Genomic DNA, 18,996 nt, shown 5'->3' with positions numbered 1-18,996 from the left:
TCATATGTATAATAGGTATCATATTTTTTGCCTTCTCAGTGGGTTGTGGTAGGGAAGGGAGAGACTATGAGATAGAAAATAAAAATAAAATTAAAAATACACAAAAAAGAACAGATAGAAATTCAGAAGGACACATGGGCAAGCAGGACAGTTTTGTTACTGCTGTGTTAAATTTTATATATATTTAAAAAACTATACATAACAAGCTCACTGTTTCATATACAACCTTGTTTTCTAGTCTTTGGCCACTAAAATATTCATATTTGTTTATTTCAGTTGAAAAAGAAAATTGATATTAAAATGAAAATCAAAATGCACTTTCTAGATGTCTAGCATTAGCATATATGATAAATTTTCACAAGGAACTGCTAGCATGAAATCCTAAGTTATAGCATACTGTTAATAACCCCAGTTTCATTCTTGCTTTAGGGGAATATCTGTATATGCTTCCTTTAAAAATAATTCCAATCCTGTTTTCAGGATTGTACTTCTCCTCTCATGGTATTTTCTGATGTCCTCCATTTGGTTTTGACAATACCTCTCAGCTCAATAAGCTTATTTTATGTTTTCATACACAGTATCTTATCAATTTCTAAAGTTTTATCACTTTATACCTTTTCTTTCTATCTAATCAAAAGATAACGGCCTCTAGGATAGTAACCACATGAACTTCTTTTGTCTCTTACTTCAGAACTTGGCAGAATCAGGTAAGTGCCTGAAAAAAAGTTGGTTGACTGATCAACCATTACTTCTTTTTTCCAGGGGAAGGGAGAAGAGATAAGAAAATGAAATTCCCTCCCTTCAGCACAGTTGTGAGAGATTACAGATTTACAACATTACATATGATGTCATGTTTGATTGGTGTGTTGATTAACTCTCCTGAAATTTTTTAAAATTCTTTTTTAAACTTTTTATTATATGCAATGACTTTCTGGAAGAGGAATATATTTGAAAAATGAAAATGATATAAAAATGAAAGATATCAATTCAAATAAACTTAAAAATACAAATAAAATAGATAAATATCTATAAATAGATAAAAATCTATGTTGTATGGTTCTCGGGATAATGAGGGTATATGAAAGGGAATCAGGATGGAGGTTCCCTTTGCTGATCAAATCTCACTAGGAAAAAATGAAGACTTTTAATCTTGGGAGCAGTCAATAATATTTAGTCTCTGGTTTGGGTTCAACCTATAGAATGACTTATTGGGGTATGGATGCACACAAGGATAATTTTTTTGCTCCAAGAAGCATGCTAGACTTCTTTCAGTAATGACTCTGATAAGCCATTTAAGACTTGCTACATCTGAGAATGTGCCATAGGTCCAGGTTCCATTGTCCTGCCAATGTGCCAAGAAGGAGTAAGGTGATTTCTTCTAGGAATAGTTACCCTGATCTTTCTTTCCCAACCAAAAACACTGTTGTTTAGAAATAAGGATGATTAACAGAAGAAAGAAGGATGAACTGAACCCAACAGAGCATGAATGAAAGACTAATAATGAAGAAAAACAGACTTTGAAGCTACATAGTGGTAAGAAATTGAAAGATAATACAAGATCACTGGATGAATAATTAGGGAAATTTATGTTATAACATCCAAATTGGCTGCTGCTATGGGACTCAATGGGATATCACTTTCCCTCTGGTCCACGGATTAAGAGACAGAGATAGACAAGGATTACTGAATTGAGTATTCAATAAAGAAATCCAACATGACATTGCTTTCCTTTTTTTTCAAGAAACTTTCTCCATTACTTCCTATGGGTAAGTTTTAGACCATGATAAACTAATGGTTTCTTTTAGAGAGTAAAGTTGAGAGGGGAGTTAGTAGTTGGAGCTCATGTACAGAGAAGGGTGGGGCAACTCTGACTGCTGGTTGACAAAGGACAAATAGTATTTTATGATGTCAAGGCCAACTCAGATAACTTACGTGGGATAAAGAGACCTGAAGGCTCAGTCTAGCTACTGGTATCTGAGTTAGCAGGAATGAGTGTCATTGTTTTTTAAACTCAGTGAATTTTATTCTAAGATATCTTTTTCTTACTAAGGACTTAGTCTCTAATAGCATTCTCCTTTGATGAAAATTTGTAACCAACAAGATCTACCAGCTAGAATTGAACTGGTTGAGACTGCTGATCATCAGAGTATGTGATATATATCCTATTTCCTGTTCTTGAAAGTCCTAGTGGTGAGAAGTTTTGTGAAAGTTATGGAGGTTGGCAGTGGGGAATGCCTCTAGATACAAATGTGATAGATTTTTTTCCTGAGTCCAAAAGTGAAATAAAAGAAATGAAAGATCTTTGATGGTCTGTGCTCAATAGTGAGAACAGTCTTTAAGTCAGTCCAGAGGCAGGCTTCAGGTTGGATTTCCTTGGATTTGCCTCTCTTCTGGCTTCCTTGGAAAACTAGACCAGGGGAACAGATGAATCAGACCCTATAAGGGGAGAAAGCTGGGAAACAAGGAGATTGTGTATTGGGAGGATCTAGAGAGGACTAGGTGACCTAGACCACTAATCCCTCCCAAACTACTTTGCATATAGTGATAATCATTTAACATCATTTTTTGAACTTTAATAAGGGCCAGAGCTTAAATTAATCAATCAGAAGAAGAGCCTGGACCTAGCAGTCTCTTTGTTCTCTGAAGTAAACTCAGAGAATACCTTTTCTTATGTCAACAAGGCCAGATGGGGCCGACTTAGCATTCTTTTTGAGACCCTTAACCCGAGATACTATCTTGAATAATGGGACTTTTTCCTTATCTTAATATTTGGTGGATATAAACTATGTTATGGTATGTTAATGGTAAAGGAAACACAGGTATCCTGGGTCTTAATTTCAATTGACACTTTGTCAACTCTTTTATCTTATTGTATTTACAACTTAGTCAATTAAGAAAATTCAGACACCCTTGGATTCTCCTAAAACAGATTTAAGCCTGGTCATGTCAGCAGTTTCCTTCTGGCTCCATGAACATGTAATTGCTAGCTTTAAGGGAATAAACAATAATGAATTTAGCATGTTTGCCTCTTTAAACCAAACTTTCAGGTTGACAATAGTCACATTTCATTTATGTTGTACATACTTTATATGTACTTTTTTCTCACCCATTAGAATGTAAGCTCTTTGCAAGTAGAGACTTTCTTTCTTTGTACTTGTTTTTCCTATGTTTAACACAGTGCCTGGAATGTAATAGGCAGTCAATAAATATGTGTTGTTGCTGTCCAGATGTTTCAGTCCTGTCCAACATCTGTGATTCCATTTGGAGTTTTCTTATCAAAGATACTAGAGTGGTTTGCCATTTCCTTCTCCAGCTGATTTTATAGATAAGAAAACTGAGGCAAATAGATTTAAATGCCTTGCCCAGAGTCATATAGCTAGTAAGTAACTGAGGCTGGATTTGAACTCAGGTCTTTCTGATTGTAGAGTAAATGGAATGGAGAGGATGATGAAGACAGAGTAGATCATAAAACGAAATAAATTTTGGGAACTAAAACTAAAAGTGAGAGTGTTTAGCACATTCAGATTGTGGAAAATACATTCACTTATTAGGCATTTTTTTTAAATTTATTTTTTTCTCCAGAAAGCTGGGGCAATTTCTTTTTAGTCCTGTGCAACCTTAATTTATGATTTCTTAAAATATAGTGGGGGCGGGGAGGCTTTAAAAGCCCTTTGGGTTTCGAATAGAGCTACTTGACTAACTTTTAAACCCAAATCACTCTGGCTTTCATTGAATGGACAATAGTAATACCCAGTCCAAGTCTCTGTGGCTCATTGTTTATATTATGATGGCTTAGAATGAGTATAAATAGCTATTGTTTTCTGTTCTGGCTACAAACTCTGACAGTCTTTCCCTCCTAGATTGATGTATTTGTAGTGGTAAATTAAGCCATTTATTATCTTAATTCTTTTTAAAAAATTTATTCATTTATTTTTAATTTTCAACCTTCATTTCCACAAACTTTTGAGTTCCAAATTTTCTCCCCATCTCTCCCCTCCCCCACTCCAAAACTCCATGCATTCTGGTTATGCCTTCCCCCAATCTACCCTCCCTTCCATCACACTCCTCCCTTCCCTTATCCACATCTTCTCTTTTTTCTTGTAGGGCAAGATAGATTTCTATACCCCATTACCTGTATTTCTTATTTCCCAGTTACATGCAAAAACAATTCTCAACATTCATTTCTAAAACTTAAATATATATATATATATATATATATATATATATATATATATATATATATATATATATATATATATATATATATATATATATATATATATGTTGTGAAAGACTGTATTTCCCTCCATCCTATCCAGCTCTCCCATTTATTCTATTCTCTCTTTTGATCTTATCCTTCCCAAAAAATGTTTACTTCTAATTACCCCCCTCCTCTCATTTGCCCTTCCTTCTATCATCCCCCTCACACCCCACTTATCATTTTCTCTCCTACTTTCCTGTAGTGTAAGATAGATTTACATACAAAATTGAGGGTGCATATTATTCCTTCCTTAACTCAAATGTGATGGGAGTACACTGCACTTTTTCCCTCTCACCTCTTCCTTTCCCCTTTCACTGAAAATGCTTTTTCTTGACTTTTTTATAAGAGATAATTTGCCCCATTCCATTTCTCCTTTTCTCCTCCCAATACATTCCTCCCTCACCCCTTAATTTTATTTTTTAAAGTATCATCCCTTCCTATTCAACTCACTCTGTGCCCTCTGTCCATATATATGTATATACAGTTCAACTTTAGTAAGTCTCTTATGATTTCTCTTTCCTGTTAACCTTTTCACGCTTTTCTTGATTCTTGTATTTGAAAGTCAAATTTTCTATTCATCTCTAGTCTTTTCATCAAGAATGCTTGAAAGTTCTCTATTTCATTGAATGACCATTTTTTTCCCTGAAGTATTATACTCAGTTTTGCTGGGTAGGTGATTCTTGTTTTTAATCCTAGTTCCTTTGACTTCTGAGATATCATATTCCAAGCCCTTTGATCCCTTAATGTAGAAGCAGCCAGATCCTGTGTTATCCTGATTGTATTTCCACAGTACTTGAATTGTTTCTTTCTGACTGCTTGCAACATTTTCTCCTTGACCTGGAACTCTGGAATTTGGCTACAATATTCCTAGGAATTTTTCTTTTTGGATCTCTTTCAGGAGGCAATCAGTGAATTCTTTCAATATTTACTTTACCCTCTGGTTCCAGAATATCAGGACAGTTTTCCTTGATAATTTCTTGAAAGATGATGTCTAACCTCTTTTTTTGATCACGGCTTTCAGGTAGTCTCATAATATTTAAATTGTCTCTGGATCTATTTTCCAGGTCAGTTGTTTTTCCAATGAGATATTTCACATTGTCTTCTATTTTTTCATCCTTCTGGTTTTGCTTTGTAATTTCTTGGTTTCTCATAAAGTCATTAGCTTTCATCTGCTCCATTCTAATTTTTAAAGAACTACTTTCTTCAGTTAGCTTTTGAACCTTCTTTGCCATTTGGCTAATTCTGCTTTTTAAAGCATTCTTCAACTCACTGGCTTTTAGGGCCTCTTTTGCCATTTGATTTAGTCTATTGTTAGAGGTGTTAATTTCTTCAGCATTTTTAGGGGTCTCCTTTAGCAAGTTGTTGACTCCCTTTTCATGATTGTCTTGCATCTCTCTCATTTCTCTTTCCAATTTTTCCTCCACTTCTCTAGCTTGATTTTCAAAATCCTTTTTGAGCTCTTCCGTGGCCTGAGACCATTGCGTATTTATTTTGGAGGTTTTGAATGCAGAAGCATTGACTTTTATGTCTTCCTCTGATGGTATGCATTGTTCTTCCTCATCCAAAAGGATGGAAGAAAATACCTGCTCACCAACAAAGTAGCCTTATATTGTCGTATTCTTTTTTCCTGTTTTAGACATTTTCCCAGTCAGTTACTTGACTTTTGAATTCTTTGTCAAGAAAAGGGTATACTCGGGGGACTTGTAAGTTCTGAGTTCCTTCAAGGTGGCACAATCAAGGGAGAGGAGTTTATTCCTCTACTGACCTGCACTCTGGTCTGGGAGCAACTACAAGCACTTTTTTATGCAAGTAGAATTCCCTCTCCAAAGCCTCCACCAGCTCCACCAGTCAGTGCTCCTCCTCACAACAGGACCACCACTCAGGACTGAGACCCAGATCAACAGATCAGTTCTCCCAGGGTCTTTAAGCCAGGGCTCCAACAATGAAAGCTGCTGCTGCCTGGGACCAGGGCTAGACTGCTGCATTCCCTTCTCCCCCAGGTGAAAGAGCTTTCTCACTGACCTTTGAAGCTGTCTTTGGCATTTGTGCATTGAGGAATCTTGGACTTGCAGCTGTTGCTGGTGGCACCTTGAAGCCTGCTCCAGTCCTGTCTTTGCTGTGGTGCAGCCAAGGCCAGGCTGCACTCTGCTCTGAACCCAGTGTGACAGACCTTTCCTGTTGGCCTTCTGGGCTGCCTTGGGCTGGAAATCTCTTTCACTCTGTTTTTTGTGGCTTCTACTGCTCTTGAATTTGTTTAGAGTCATTTTTACAGGTGTTTTATGGCTGTGGGAGGAGAGCTTCTAGAGGCACGTCCTTCTACTCTGCCATCTTGGTTCCATCTCTTTTTTCTTAATTCTTATCTAGCACATAGTCTTTGAATGGGTATTGCCTGGGACAAACTGAGGTCAGGGAAAAGACCTTTAAATTTAAAAAGGTCAAGGTCATCTACTGCATCCTGGACCATTGCCAGTTGTCTTGAATTTTGGGGCTGACAACTTTGCTTCATTTAAGTCCAATTCACATTCAAGTCAAGATATTGTGATGTCATTGGTCTTCTTTAAGAACAAAGGACAAACAACCAGAAGCGTTTGTTAAGAAAATAGAAAGCAGGAGTAATAAAATTCTTTATGTCAAATTTCCATCATTGGGAGCTTCTGGATTTCCTAGAAGCTGATGTTGACTAATAAGAATTCTAAACTCCTGGTACACATAAGTCAGTATTTATTCTGATGTTTGATCTTGCATCTACAGTGGGCTATTTACTTAACTGAATTTCTCGCTGTCTGGATGGTCTTTTGCTAAAAGTGTTTATTTACATGGCAGATGGTTGTTGCAATGACTCACTCTCAGGACAAGTAGTCTTGGGTCTGTTCTTGGACCTAGAGGCTCATTAACGTGGAGATATGGGGGCCCCTCCAAGTGATTATCACCTTTCATATTTCTGCTTAGTAACATTTATAATTAGCTCCAATGGCCTTACTTGGTGAATTTCTAATGCAAAGACAAATGCATTATTATTATCTTGACACATCCAGAGAGAAAATTTTCTTTTGAGCCATTCTCTCAGGGCGCCACAATCAAAGATGAAGATTTTTATTTCTCCTAGAATGAGAAAACTTACTATATAAGTTATTTCCTTTATGTAAAAATATTTAACTGAGTGCCTATTTTTGAGGCATAGAAGATACAATAATGGAAAAAAGAGGCATTGCTTGTCCTCCCTGTCCAACAGAAGTGACCTCAAGAAGGACAGAAATTTACGTCTTTTCATTGTCAAAAGGAATACTGGATTCTGTTTTGAAAGGGTATCAAGAGATGAACAGTTGACAAGGGTCAGTTAATTACATGGAACAAGTGGATATTGACTTTGGAGTCAGAGGACATCAGTCAATGATGGATGTTTAATAACTACCTATCCAGAGGAGAAAAGATACATGTGTGTATATGTATATATGTATATGTGTGTATGTATGTGTGTGTATATATATAATATATGTGAATGACACCTTTTTCTTCAATATTTTTTAAAAGACAATCAACAAAACAATTAATTGACACCTGATCCATAGTGTTTGCTAATTTCTGCGGTGTAAATGAATATTCACATTGAAAATTTCAACAATTGGCTTTATAGAGCCAATAAAGAGCTAGTTCTAACACACCATTGACTTCAGCTGTACCCACTATTCCTACACCATCTTGGGCATATCACCTCACATCTTTAGACCTCAGTTTCCTAATCTGTAAAATAAGCGGTAGATGACTTCCAAGAGGTCCCTTCTAGTTCTAACACCATAAGAATCAAGGAATTCCATTTTTAACAGTTACAAGCTCAGGCTGTTGGTGCTCTAGTTATCAGGCGAGTCCCTAGGGAAAGGATCCTCTCTTAAAGCTCTCTTACATGAAATGGGCCTACGTAAACAATCCCTAGCTTGTTCTATGATGTGAAAGGGAATTCCCGTGTGGGTCAAATGACAGGATTCAGTCTTGTTCTAGGTATGTTTGAGAGAGCCCATTGGGTTTTTGACATCTCCCAGGGCAAAATCCTCTTACAAGAAGCTATGAAACAGATTTACTTTCTCATTTATTTTGTTTCTACTGGAGATGAATTCTTTTCATCTAAGGTTATTAAGGAAACTTTGAACTGAAACCATTTGGAACTGATATTGTTCCTGTATGTTGATTCTGAAACACATGAGATACTTTAAGTTCTCCATCATGTAGTAACTCCTCCTGGTAAGAGAGATTGTGAGGTAACCTGCCTGTGTCCCTCCCAGGCATGCCCAAGCTCAACTCTCATTTAATTTAAAATTAAAGAACCCCATCTTGGAGCTTCTGTTATGATGAGAGTTAAAGTTAGAGATTTGTCTACTCTTATTTGCTAAAAATCCAAGGAAAGTTCTTAGATTGAATTTTTATCAAACACTTCAACAAGGCAGTGTGGTATGCCACCAAGATGAATTCCTTGAATGAAAAGGAGAAAAAGCAGGGTTAGAAGCAGTCTTAACAGGTGATCTAGGTAGTATTTCTCAGCTTATTAATATAGTCTATTCCTACTTTCCTTAGATAGTATCATGAAATTCTATATGATCTCAAATTGTATTACCTGGGAATAAAGAATATATACTTGTACGCTTTCTATATTCAGTCACTTCAGTCATGTCTGACTCTTCATGAACCCATTTTTCATTTGGGATTTGGGATTTTCTTGCAAAGCTACCAGTCAGAGATTTGCCATTTGCTTTTCCAGCTCATTTTACAGATAAAGAGCTGAGGTAAATAGGATTAAGTGACTTGCCCAGGGTCACACAACTAGTAAGTGTATGAGGTCAGATTTGAACTCATGAAGATGAATCTTCCAGATTCCAAGCCCAGTGCTCTAACCATTGTATCACCTAGCTGCCCCTGCTTTATATGTACAGATATGTGTGTATGTGTATATGTGTGCATGTACATACACACATGTGTGTGTATTAGGGGATTGAACCTGAGAACTTGTAGCATCTTTTTACAAAATCCATTACAAAAAATTATAAATGACAAAAATCAACAAATTATAAAAATTTTTTTTACAAAATCAAAGAATGTCTTAGGGAACTTGTTTTTCAAGGAGACTGGGAGAAGATATTTCCCATGAAAAAAATATCCCCTGAACTGACAGGATGATATTAGAAAATCCCAGATGTTGTATAATTTTAATAATAATAACATTCAAATAGTAACACTTTTGCATATGCCATTATCTATGAGGTAGGTGCTATTATTATCCCCATTTTACAGATGAAGGAAACTGAGGCACTGTGAATCAGCAGACTTGCCATGTTATAGAACTAATAAGTATATGAGGCACGTTTTAAGCTCAGATCCTCCTGACTCCAGTCACTGCACTATGTAGATACTTAGGACAGCTTTAATTTAAGGCCACAAATCCTGCTAAAATGCCCCAAGAAGGGCAAGTCTATATTTAGTTGGCTGTTTGCACCTCCATGTTAATGCATTTCTCTATTTCTTTCTTTAAAGAAGGCTTTCATAAAAGTGACAGCCAAAAAGGTATAGAATGTATGATAGGAATCAGAGTGGAGAAAGAGGGGAGGCCTTGAGCCCATATTTTGAGTCTCATCTATGGTAAGGTAAGCCTAGGACAATTCCCTTGCTAGGTGGCACCATGGTGCACAGAGTGCCAGGCCTGGAGTAAGGAAAACTCATCTGTCTGAGTTAAAATCTGGCTTCAGACACTCATTAGCTGTGTGACCCTGGGCAAGTCACTTCACCATGTCTGCCTCAGTGTCTTCATCTGTAAGTGACCTGGCAAAGGAAATGGCAAACTATGCCAAGAAAACCCCAAATGAGGTCATGAAGAGTTGGATAACACTGAAACAACTGAAGAACAGCAACTGCTAGAGAATTAGAAACAAGTGGAAAAAACATTTTAAAAAGAATTATCTCAGGGAACATAAGCCAGGCTACAAGGACAGTGTAGCTATCATAGAGTCTTTTCTCTTTTAGCCTTTTGGGAGCCTTTCTTTGGGGCTCAATGAAACCAAAACTCTAAGCATTTATTTGTCAGCATTTTATTTTTTTCCAAGGAAATCCTATAGACACCAGATGGGAAGAAGACGGCAAGGATTATTTCCTAATGGTAAGAATTTTGACTTTCAGTAATCTCAGATGGGAACCATCACCTCTCTCCTTCTGGACCATCTCTCCTCAGAATCCATTCTTGCTCAATATGTGACCTTGGGAAAGTTCACTCAATCTCCATTTCCTAGGTTTGAGTTCTACCTATCTGCTGTTTGTTAGCCTTTCAGCGAGACCTTTAACCTCTCTGGACCTCAGTAATCCTCTTTTGTAAAGTGGGAATGATAATACTTATTATACTCTTTGTTCTCAGGAAAGCAGGTCTTTTTAAATAAACAGGGGAAATGTCATTTTTATGATTTTGATATGCCATTTACCAAATGTGGATCAAATGAGGCAAATGTGAAAAGTACTTCAGAAATTATAAAAGTGTTTATTTACTAGGAATATGTCCTGGCTCTCTAATCAATAACTGCCTTTCCTGTACTTGCTGTATGTCATATTTCCTTGCTATCACTCACATGGTCTCTCCTTTAGCTGCAGATTTGGTCCATTTCCCTCGGAAAGCCTTCTTTAACCAGGCAACATCAGTGCTAGTACCCTGTCCCCCGCACTGGATTTCACCACTGTGGAAACAAGAATACCAGTCCAAAGTTGAGCAGATGCCCTACCTCAAACACGAGGCCAAAACTAGACAATCATTAGCCTATCCCTATCACAAAGCCAAATCTGTCCCTGCCCAATGGCCCAAACAGTCAGGCATAGCTGCACAGATGCTCTACATGGATCACAGGGCTGTGCCCTTACCTTTTCTTAATCACCAGGGTGTGACTAAAGCTTCTCTACTCTATAAACACCATACAGCCAACTCAATTTTAACTACACCTAAGCCTGACCTCAGATCCAAGGCAGCTGCTGTACCTCTGACATCTGCCAAACAACATCTCATACCTTCTCTGCTTGACTCCAAACGCCAACATGAGGCTCCACTGGACTCCAACCATAGGATGGAGGCTGCTTCAGGTCCTAAACACCTTCCCAAGATTTCTGCTGACTGTGACCATCTATCTGAGGATCTAACTCATGTCAACCAATATGCCTCGTCTTCAAAATTCCTTCATTACCAGTTTCCATTCATGGGCAACAGGACCATGACAGGAACTGGAACCAAAGCATTTCCTAAGTACCAAGCCAGGGCGGCCACACACAAACCAGTGAAATCCGTTCACTCATTTGAAGCTTTGCCAAAGGCCAGACTCCAAGACAGATTTCTAACCACTAAGCACCATCCCATAGGTGTGCCCTCATCATCTTGTCCTGACCATTGGTCCAAGCCCATATCATTTAAGGCATCTGATTTGGACTACTGGGTCCAGGCCAAAACTTGCAAGGTTTTACCACCTGAGCATGGTCCAAGGGAGACATTATCATTATTAAGATGCATTGACAACCATTCCAAAGATGGGAAAACCAGGGCCATGACTGCATGTCCAGCCTGTCCACAGCACTGGACTATAGCCACAGCTTTGCCATCACCAGGTCCAAGTCATCAGACCAGTACAACACTTACACCATCACAAGACTTCCAGCCATTAGAAACTCCTTCAACATGCCTGGAAGACCCCTGTGCTAAAACCACCTCTCTTCCTTTCATTGAGGCTCCATTGGGTCCTGATTATAAGGCTAAGGACACATCTGGGCTATCCCGACTCTCTAAATGCCAAGTTGCACCAGTCATAATTCCAGTCTGTTTAGACCACTGTAGCAACGCAGCACAAGACTCTCAACTTGAGGCCACAACTCTGCTCTTCCTGAGCACCAACTCAGGGTCTGACGTACAAGTCACACACTCACAACATGCCCCAGACCTGGATATCCAGACAGCACTATCCTTAGTATGTCACCAGGACACAGAAGTGATAGGAAGTCAGGATCATCAGGTTGAGGTTCTACCAGACAAGAACCCAGAGGCACCAACTTCTAAGGGTCTGGACCATCTGGCCATAAATCCAGTTGACCCGGACCCTTCAACAATGTCACTACCAAAGCCAGACTACAGGGCCACATTACCACCCAGCTATGAACTCAAGGCTATAGCTCTACCTAGAAATGAATACACAACTGAACCTGCTGCATCAGATCCAAATAACCCACAGACCACACCACCAACAGATCATAACAACCAAGAACTATCTCAACAAGACACAGACTCACTCCAGATTTTAACTCAACTGAACTGTGACTGTAGAGTCACATATTCACCTAGTCCTGATTATTGCCAGACTGAAAATGTACAAAACTGTCATAAACAGTTCACATCTCAAGATAAACTAGACCAGAGGGAAACAGAACCACCACCACCAGGTCACCAGGTTATAACTCTCACAGACCAGGATTATGAATATAAACCTTTAATAGATATGAAACACCAAGACAAAACAGACCAGGTTCATTGGGGAACACCCCCATTGGACATAGAACAAAAGGATACAAATCCCCCTGGTCCTTACTCCCAGATTACACCTCCACCCAGTCATGACTACAAAAACACATCTGTACCAGGTCCAGATGCCCTGGTCCATGAAGAACAAGAATGGCAGGTAATAATGCCACCAGAAATAGGAAATAATACCCACCAGGGGCCAGCTTCCACAGGCCAGGCAGAGTGGAAAATATCTCCACTGAGCATAATAGATCCCAACAACCTGATTTTCCCTAGTCCTGAACACCAGACAACACCTCCAGCCAGTCCTAAGCCAAGGATCATAGTGGCACACAGCCTTGACCACCAAGTTGAAGATACCCTGGATGCCAATGCCCAGTCCATACTTCAACCCGAACAAGATGTGTTCATATTTCAAAGTGAACAAGAGTGTGAACTATTGCCCCCAGGAATAAGCCACCAGGTCATGACTATTGAAGACTTATCACACAAAACAGTAACTCTTCCAGGCATAGATTTCCAGAACACAGCTCTACCTGAGCCAGAAAAGCAAACCCCAGTGCCACTACATGCTGACCAACAGACTGAGGATGCACTGGACAGCAATAGTCGGGTCTCACTTCAGACAGAACAGCATCATTGGCAAGCAGTTCCACTTGAAACAGATAATAGGGTCAGAACTATAGAAGTCTGGGATCACAAAACAACACCCACCTTGGACCTAGACCTAATGGACACAGCTCTACTTAACCCTGACCATAGGGCCACACATCCACTCAGTCCAGACTTCCAGGTCACTCCTCTACTGACAGCTGAGCACCAGGAAGACTTGGTTTCAGATGCCAATAATGAGGTCTCAAAGGTTCAACTGGAACAAGGTTCACAGGGAGCAATACTATTAGAAAAAGGCCACCAGGATGCAGCTCTTCCAGGCCAGGATCAGGGGGCAATACCTGCACTAAGCATAGAACTCCATGAAGTAACTCTATCTGGTCTCAGTTCTCAGAATGAACTGCAACCTATCTCTGACCATCAATCAGAGGCTGTCCTAGACCCCAGTACCCAGGTCATACCTCCATCAGATCTGCGCCACTCAGCAAAAATGTTAGTGGATCCAGGGCAGGTCATACCTTTATCTAGTCCCAAGCCCCTCTCTGTTCTTCTCTCCAGTCTTAAAAACCAAACTGAGGCTAAATCAGAGGTCACTAAACCCAAGGGCACAAATCCATGTCTAGATGAGGAGGAAATAGCACTATCGAGCCTTATATATAGGGCCAAAACCCCATCAGGTTCTAAACAGAGGACTGAGGGTACAATAACATGTGACCACCACCCTGAGGCTGAACTAACCTTGGAGCATGCAGATGAGGTTCAGCCTGGGCTTCGACGCCAGACTTTTTCAAGGAAAAAAAGACAAACTTTGCAGCGTTTAAATTACATCAAGCCATACACCACTGAGGGAGGTGATGTTCCTGAAAAAACTATTGATGACATCATTCGTTCCATCCCTCAGGATGAAATAAAAAATGATATCTGTAGACAGACTATCTTGCAGAAGATGAAGAGAGTGTCCACCCCTCATTGTGGTGATCAACAAAACATCCCACTGGATTATCCAGTGTGCCTAATTTGTGTCTCCTGGATCCCAAATGGCTGTCCCCATGTTTGGGGGATGAAATATCCTTGTGAATCACAGCTGTTGGCCATACCAGTGCCTCTGTCCAATTCAGAGGAGGAGATAAATGTCAAATTCATCCTCCAAGTACACCGTACAACCACATGTTCCATTTTTTCCCTCCCACACCCCTATTACAATTTGCAGGGATCCTTAGCTCGTCCATTGAATTCTCCAGCATCTTCCCATTCGGACCTGGGGCTCCCTGTGTCTGCCAGGGGAAAATGGCTTGGCTTTATACTTGGCAAGGACTCCCAGGCAAGAGGAAGGACCCTACCTACAAGCCAATGGCCTCACAAGGGGAAAATAGACATTAAAAAGGACAGTGGCAAAGAGGAAGCAACATCAAAGGAACACAGGACATTTCTCAGATCCATATTAGACATGTTTCAAAAAAAACAGAGGAAGAATTAAATGACCATATTTTCTTTCAGAAAGGAATTGACTCTCCTCCATATCATTGAAACTTGTTTCTGATTTTGTGTCTTACTTTATTATTCTACATACCTTGATAGGGAGATGACAAAACACTTGAATTTCCTTTTCATTTTGGGCAGGGAGAAACAGCTAGAGACTTTTATAGTGTAATGAAAGGAGAAAATCTTCATCCTTTCCCCTCCTTCTCATTCTATATTTTAGCTTCTAAGAAAGCAAATTTTTCTCTGAATGACTCCCCATAGAGGAGAATAGCCTCATTCTCTACCGCCCTCTCATATCCTATTTTATATGAATTTAGTGAATAAGTTCTTCTCCCAATAAAGCTTAGTAAAACGCAATGTATTATTAAGAAACCTCTTTACTCTGACCTAATTCCTCACCCAATCCTCACCTCAAATGCAATTGCAATTAAAATTTTATACTTGAATATTTCAACATTTCAAATTTCATGATTTCATTAGAACTCAATTCAGACCTGAGGGAATGATAGATGGACATATTCACCTTTTATTAAAGCCAAAACCATCCTACTTTTTTGATGATGAGCCCATGGTTTCACTAGCTATGTGAGATAGTTCACTGCCAGAATCTAAAGGGAGGTTTCATAGAAAAATTAGATGAACTTGCCAGTGCTGAAAGCAATCAACTCTTATTTGGAATGTTTTAGAACATGGGAGTAGGTTTTGTGGCTTAAGTAGAGATAACCAAGACTGGAAGCATGGAATGAAGAGAACAGAAATAACAGCGAAAGGGAGTAGGGCAGCATCATTTTTCCACTCCCATCCTAGAGCAACAGAAGATACCAATGAAATGGGACTTGGAAGAAGAGGGAAGGGATACTTCTAGGGATGTTGCCAAAGACTCAGGTTTGATGGTCCATAGGCCATGGCATAAGTAGGAAGGAGTCCACAATGGGTCTATGACAGGCCACACCTTAGATTCAGTACAACAACACACTAGTTCCATGGATTGGTCTCCAGGAAGTTTCTAGCCTGACAGATTCTTCAAAAGGTGGGAGTCACCTGGAATACTATCTCTTCCCAACTATGCCTCTCAGAATCCCTAGCTCCCTTAAAATTCAGTTAACAAAACCAGACTCTACTTGGGGCCTTTCTGGACACTCTTTCCTACCTTCCACTCTCTCCTACCCCCAACCAATAATTTTCTATTTCTCATTTTCTTTTTTTAATTTCTATGTACACAGTGTGTTATTCCAATGGAATGTTAACTGCTTGAGGGAGGTATCATTTAATTTTTGTGCCTAGCATAGTATCTGATAAATAATGTATAGGAATACCTCACTGATATTATGGATTTAGTTCTAGACCACCAAAATAAAGTGAATTATCACAACAAAGTGAGTCACATGAATTTTTTGGTTTCCTAATGCATATGAAAGTTATGTTTACACTACACTGTAGCCTAAGTGTGAAATAGTATTCTGTCTAAAAACACAATGTATATGCCTTAATTAAAAAATACTTGCTTTAAAAAATGCTAACCGAGGAGAGAAGTGAACACCTCTCCTTCAATTGTGCCACCTTGGAGGAACTAAGAACTTACAGGTCCCCAGAATATACCCTCTTCTTGACAAAAGTCTCAAAAGTCAAGTAACTGGCTGGGAAAATGCCCAAAAAAGGGAGAAAAAAATAAGAGGATAGAAGGTTACTTTCTTGGTGAACAGGTATTTTCTTCCATTCTTTCGGATGAGGAAGAACAAAGCATAACATTAGAGGAAGTCAAGGCTTCTGCTTCCAAAACCTCAAAAATAAATATGCAAAGGTCTCAGGCCACAGAAGGGCTTGAAAAGGATTTTGAAAATCAAGTAAGAGAGGTGGAGGAAAAATTGGGAAGAAAAATGAGAGCGATGCAAGAAAATCATGAAAAGTGAGTCAACAGCTTGCTAAAGGAGACCCAAAAAAGTGCTGAAGAAAATAACACCTTAAAAATAGGCTAACGCAATTGGCAAAAGAGGTTCAAAAAGCCAAGGAGGAAAAGAAAGATTTAAAAAACAGATTTAGTCAAATGGAAAAGGAGATTCAAAAACTCACTGAAGAAAATAGTTCTTTAAAAATGAGAGACCAAAAAATTACAAAACAAAACCAAAAGAATGAAAAAACAGAAGATAATGTGAAATATCTTCTTGGAAAAACTGACCTGGAAAATAAATTCAGGAAAGACAATTTTAAAATTATGGGAAAGCCATGATCAAAAAGAGAGCATAGACATAATCTTTCATGAAATTATCAAGGAAAATTGCCGTGATATTCTAGAATCAGAGGGCAAAATAAATATTGAAGGAATCCACCAATCATCTCCTGAAAGAGATTCCACAAGGAAAACTCCTAGGAATATTGAAGCCAAATTCCAGAGCTCCCAGGTCAAGTAGAAAATATTGCAAGTAACTAGAAAGACACAGTTTGAGTATGGTGGACAATACAGTCAGGATAACACAGGATCTGGCAGCTTCTACATTAAGGGATTGAAGGGCTTGGAATATGATATTCCAGAAGTCAAAGGAACTGTGATTAAAACCAAGAATCACCTACCCAGAAAAACTGAGCACAATACTTCAGGGGAAAAAATGGTCATTCAATGATATAGAGGACTTCCAAAAATTCTTGATAAAAAGAATAATTTCTGAATAGAAAATCTGACTTTCAAACACAAGAATCAAGAGAAGCATGAAAAGGTAAACAGGAAAGAAAAATCATAAAGGACTTCCAAAGGTTAACTGTTTACAATCCTACATGGAAAGATAATTATCTGTAAGTCTTGAAACTTTTCTCAGTATTTGGGTAGTTGGAAGGATTATACACACACACACACACACACACACAACATGGTGAGTTGAATAAGAAGGGATGATACCAAAAAAAATAAAATAAAATTGAGGGGTGAGAGAGGAATATATTAGGAGGAGAAAGGGAAAAATGGAATGGGGTAAATTATCACTCAAAGAGTCGGCAATAAAAAGCTTCAGTGGAGGAGAAAAGGGAACATGTGAGAGGGAAAAAGGGAAGTTTACTCTCTTCCCATTTGGCTTGAGAGAATGACATACTCATTTAGTTTGTTATGAAAGTATATCTTGCACTACAGAAGGGTAGGAGAGAAGGGGACAAGTGGGGTGAGGGGGATGACAGAAAGGAGGGCAAATGAGAGAAAAGAATAATCAGAAGTAAACACTTTGGGGAGGAGCAAGGTCAAAAGAGAGAATAGAATAAATGGGGGGCAGGAGAGGATGGAGAGAAATATAATTAGTCTTAAACAACATGACTATTATGGAAGTCTTTTGCAAAACTACACTTACACAGCCTATATTGAATTGCCTCCCTTCTCAGTGGGGATGCTTGGGAAAGGAGGAAGGGAGAGAAGTTGGAATTCAAAGTATTAGGAAAGAATGTTGAGAATTGTTTTTGCATACAACTGGGAAATAAGAAGTACAGATAATGGGGTATAGAAACTTATCTTGCTCTAGAGAGAAGACTGGGATAAGGAAAGGGAGGGGTGTGATAGAAGGTAGGGTATATTGAGGGAAGGGGTAATCAGAATGCAAGGTGTTATGGGGTGGGGGGAGGGGAGAGACAGGGAGAAAATTTGGATCTTAAAATTTTGTGGAAATGAATGTTGAAAACTAAAAATAAATAAATAAACATTAAAAAAATAAAGAAAAATTCACATTTTTGCATGAAAAAATGCTAATCATCATCTGAGTCTTCAATGAGTTATGATCTTTTTGCTTGATGGAGGGTCTTATTTTGATGTTGACTGATGAAGGTGGTGGTTGCTGAAGGCTGAGGTAGCTAGATCTTCCTTTCACTTGTTAAAATAAAATACTACTATGAATTGCTAAAATGGAAGAAATTCCAGGTCCCAAAGAAGAGCTTCATTTATTGCCTGAGAAGAATGCAAGCTGGAGCAGTAAAACAATTTTCTCACCTGTTCAAATGAAGTGAGAAAAAGTCTGTGTCTTGCTCTACAAATCCTTAATTCTGAGTCCTTCCAGACACTCTGACATTTCTTGGTCTGTTCTGGGGACTGGTTCGGAAAGAGACTGACTTGGATTTATTTTTATTTATTATTTTGATATTTATTCTGTGC

General features: G+C 38.7%; 1 protein-coding gene across 1 annotated transcript; it reads left to right on the top strand.

Annotated features, from left to right (window-relative positions):
- Positions 1 to 1,017: 1,017 nt before the first annotated feature.
- Positions 1,018 to 17,148, top strand: LOC140506444 (uncharacterized). The gene is made up of 3 exons (XM_072613623.1): positions 1,018 to 2,146; positions 10,348 to 10,400; positions 10,877 to 17,148. The coding sequence occupies exons 2-3, from the start codon at positions 10,367 to 10,369 to the stop codon at positions 14,869 to 14,871; spliced, it is 4,029 nt and encodes a 1,342-aa protein (XP_072469724.1). The 5' UTR covers positions 1,018 to 2,146; positions 10,348 to 10,366; the 3' UTR covers positions 14,872 to 17,148.
- Positions 17,149 to 18,996: the final 1,848 nt, after the last annotated feature.

Source organism: Notamacropus eugenii, chromosome 5 (genome assembly GCF_028372415.1).
Source record: "Notamacropus eugenii isolate mMacEug1 chromosome 5, mMacEug1.pri_v2, whole genome shotgun sequence".
Classification (NCBI taxonomy): Eukaryota; Metazoa; Chordata; class Mammalia; order Diprotodontia; family Macropodidae; genus Notamacropus; species Notamacropus eugenii.
The sequence above is the reverse complement of the archived record's forward strand: the minus strand, read 5'-3'. Positions and strand labels throughout refer to the sequence as shown.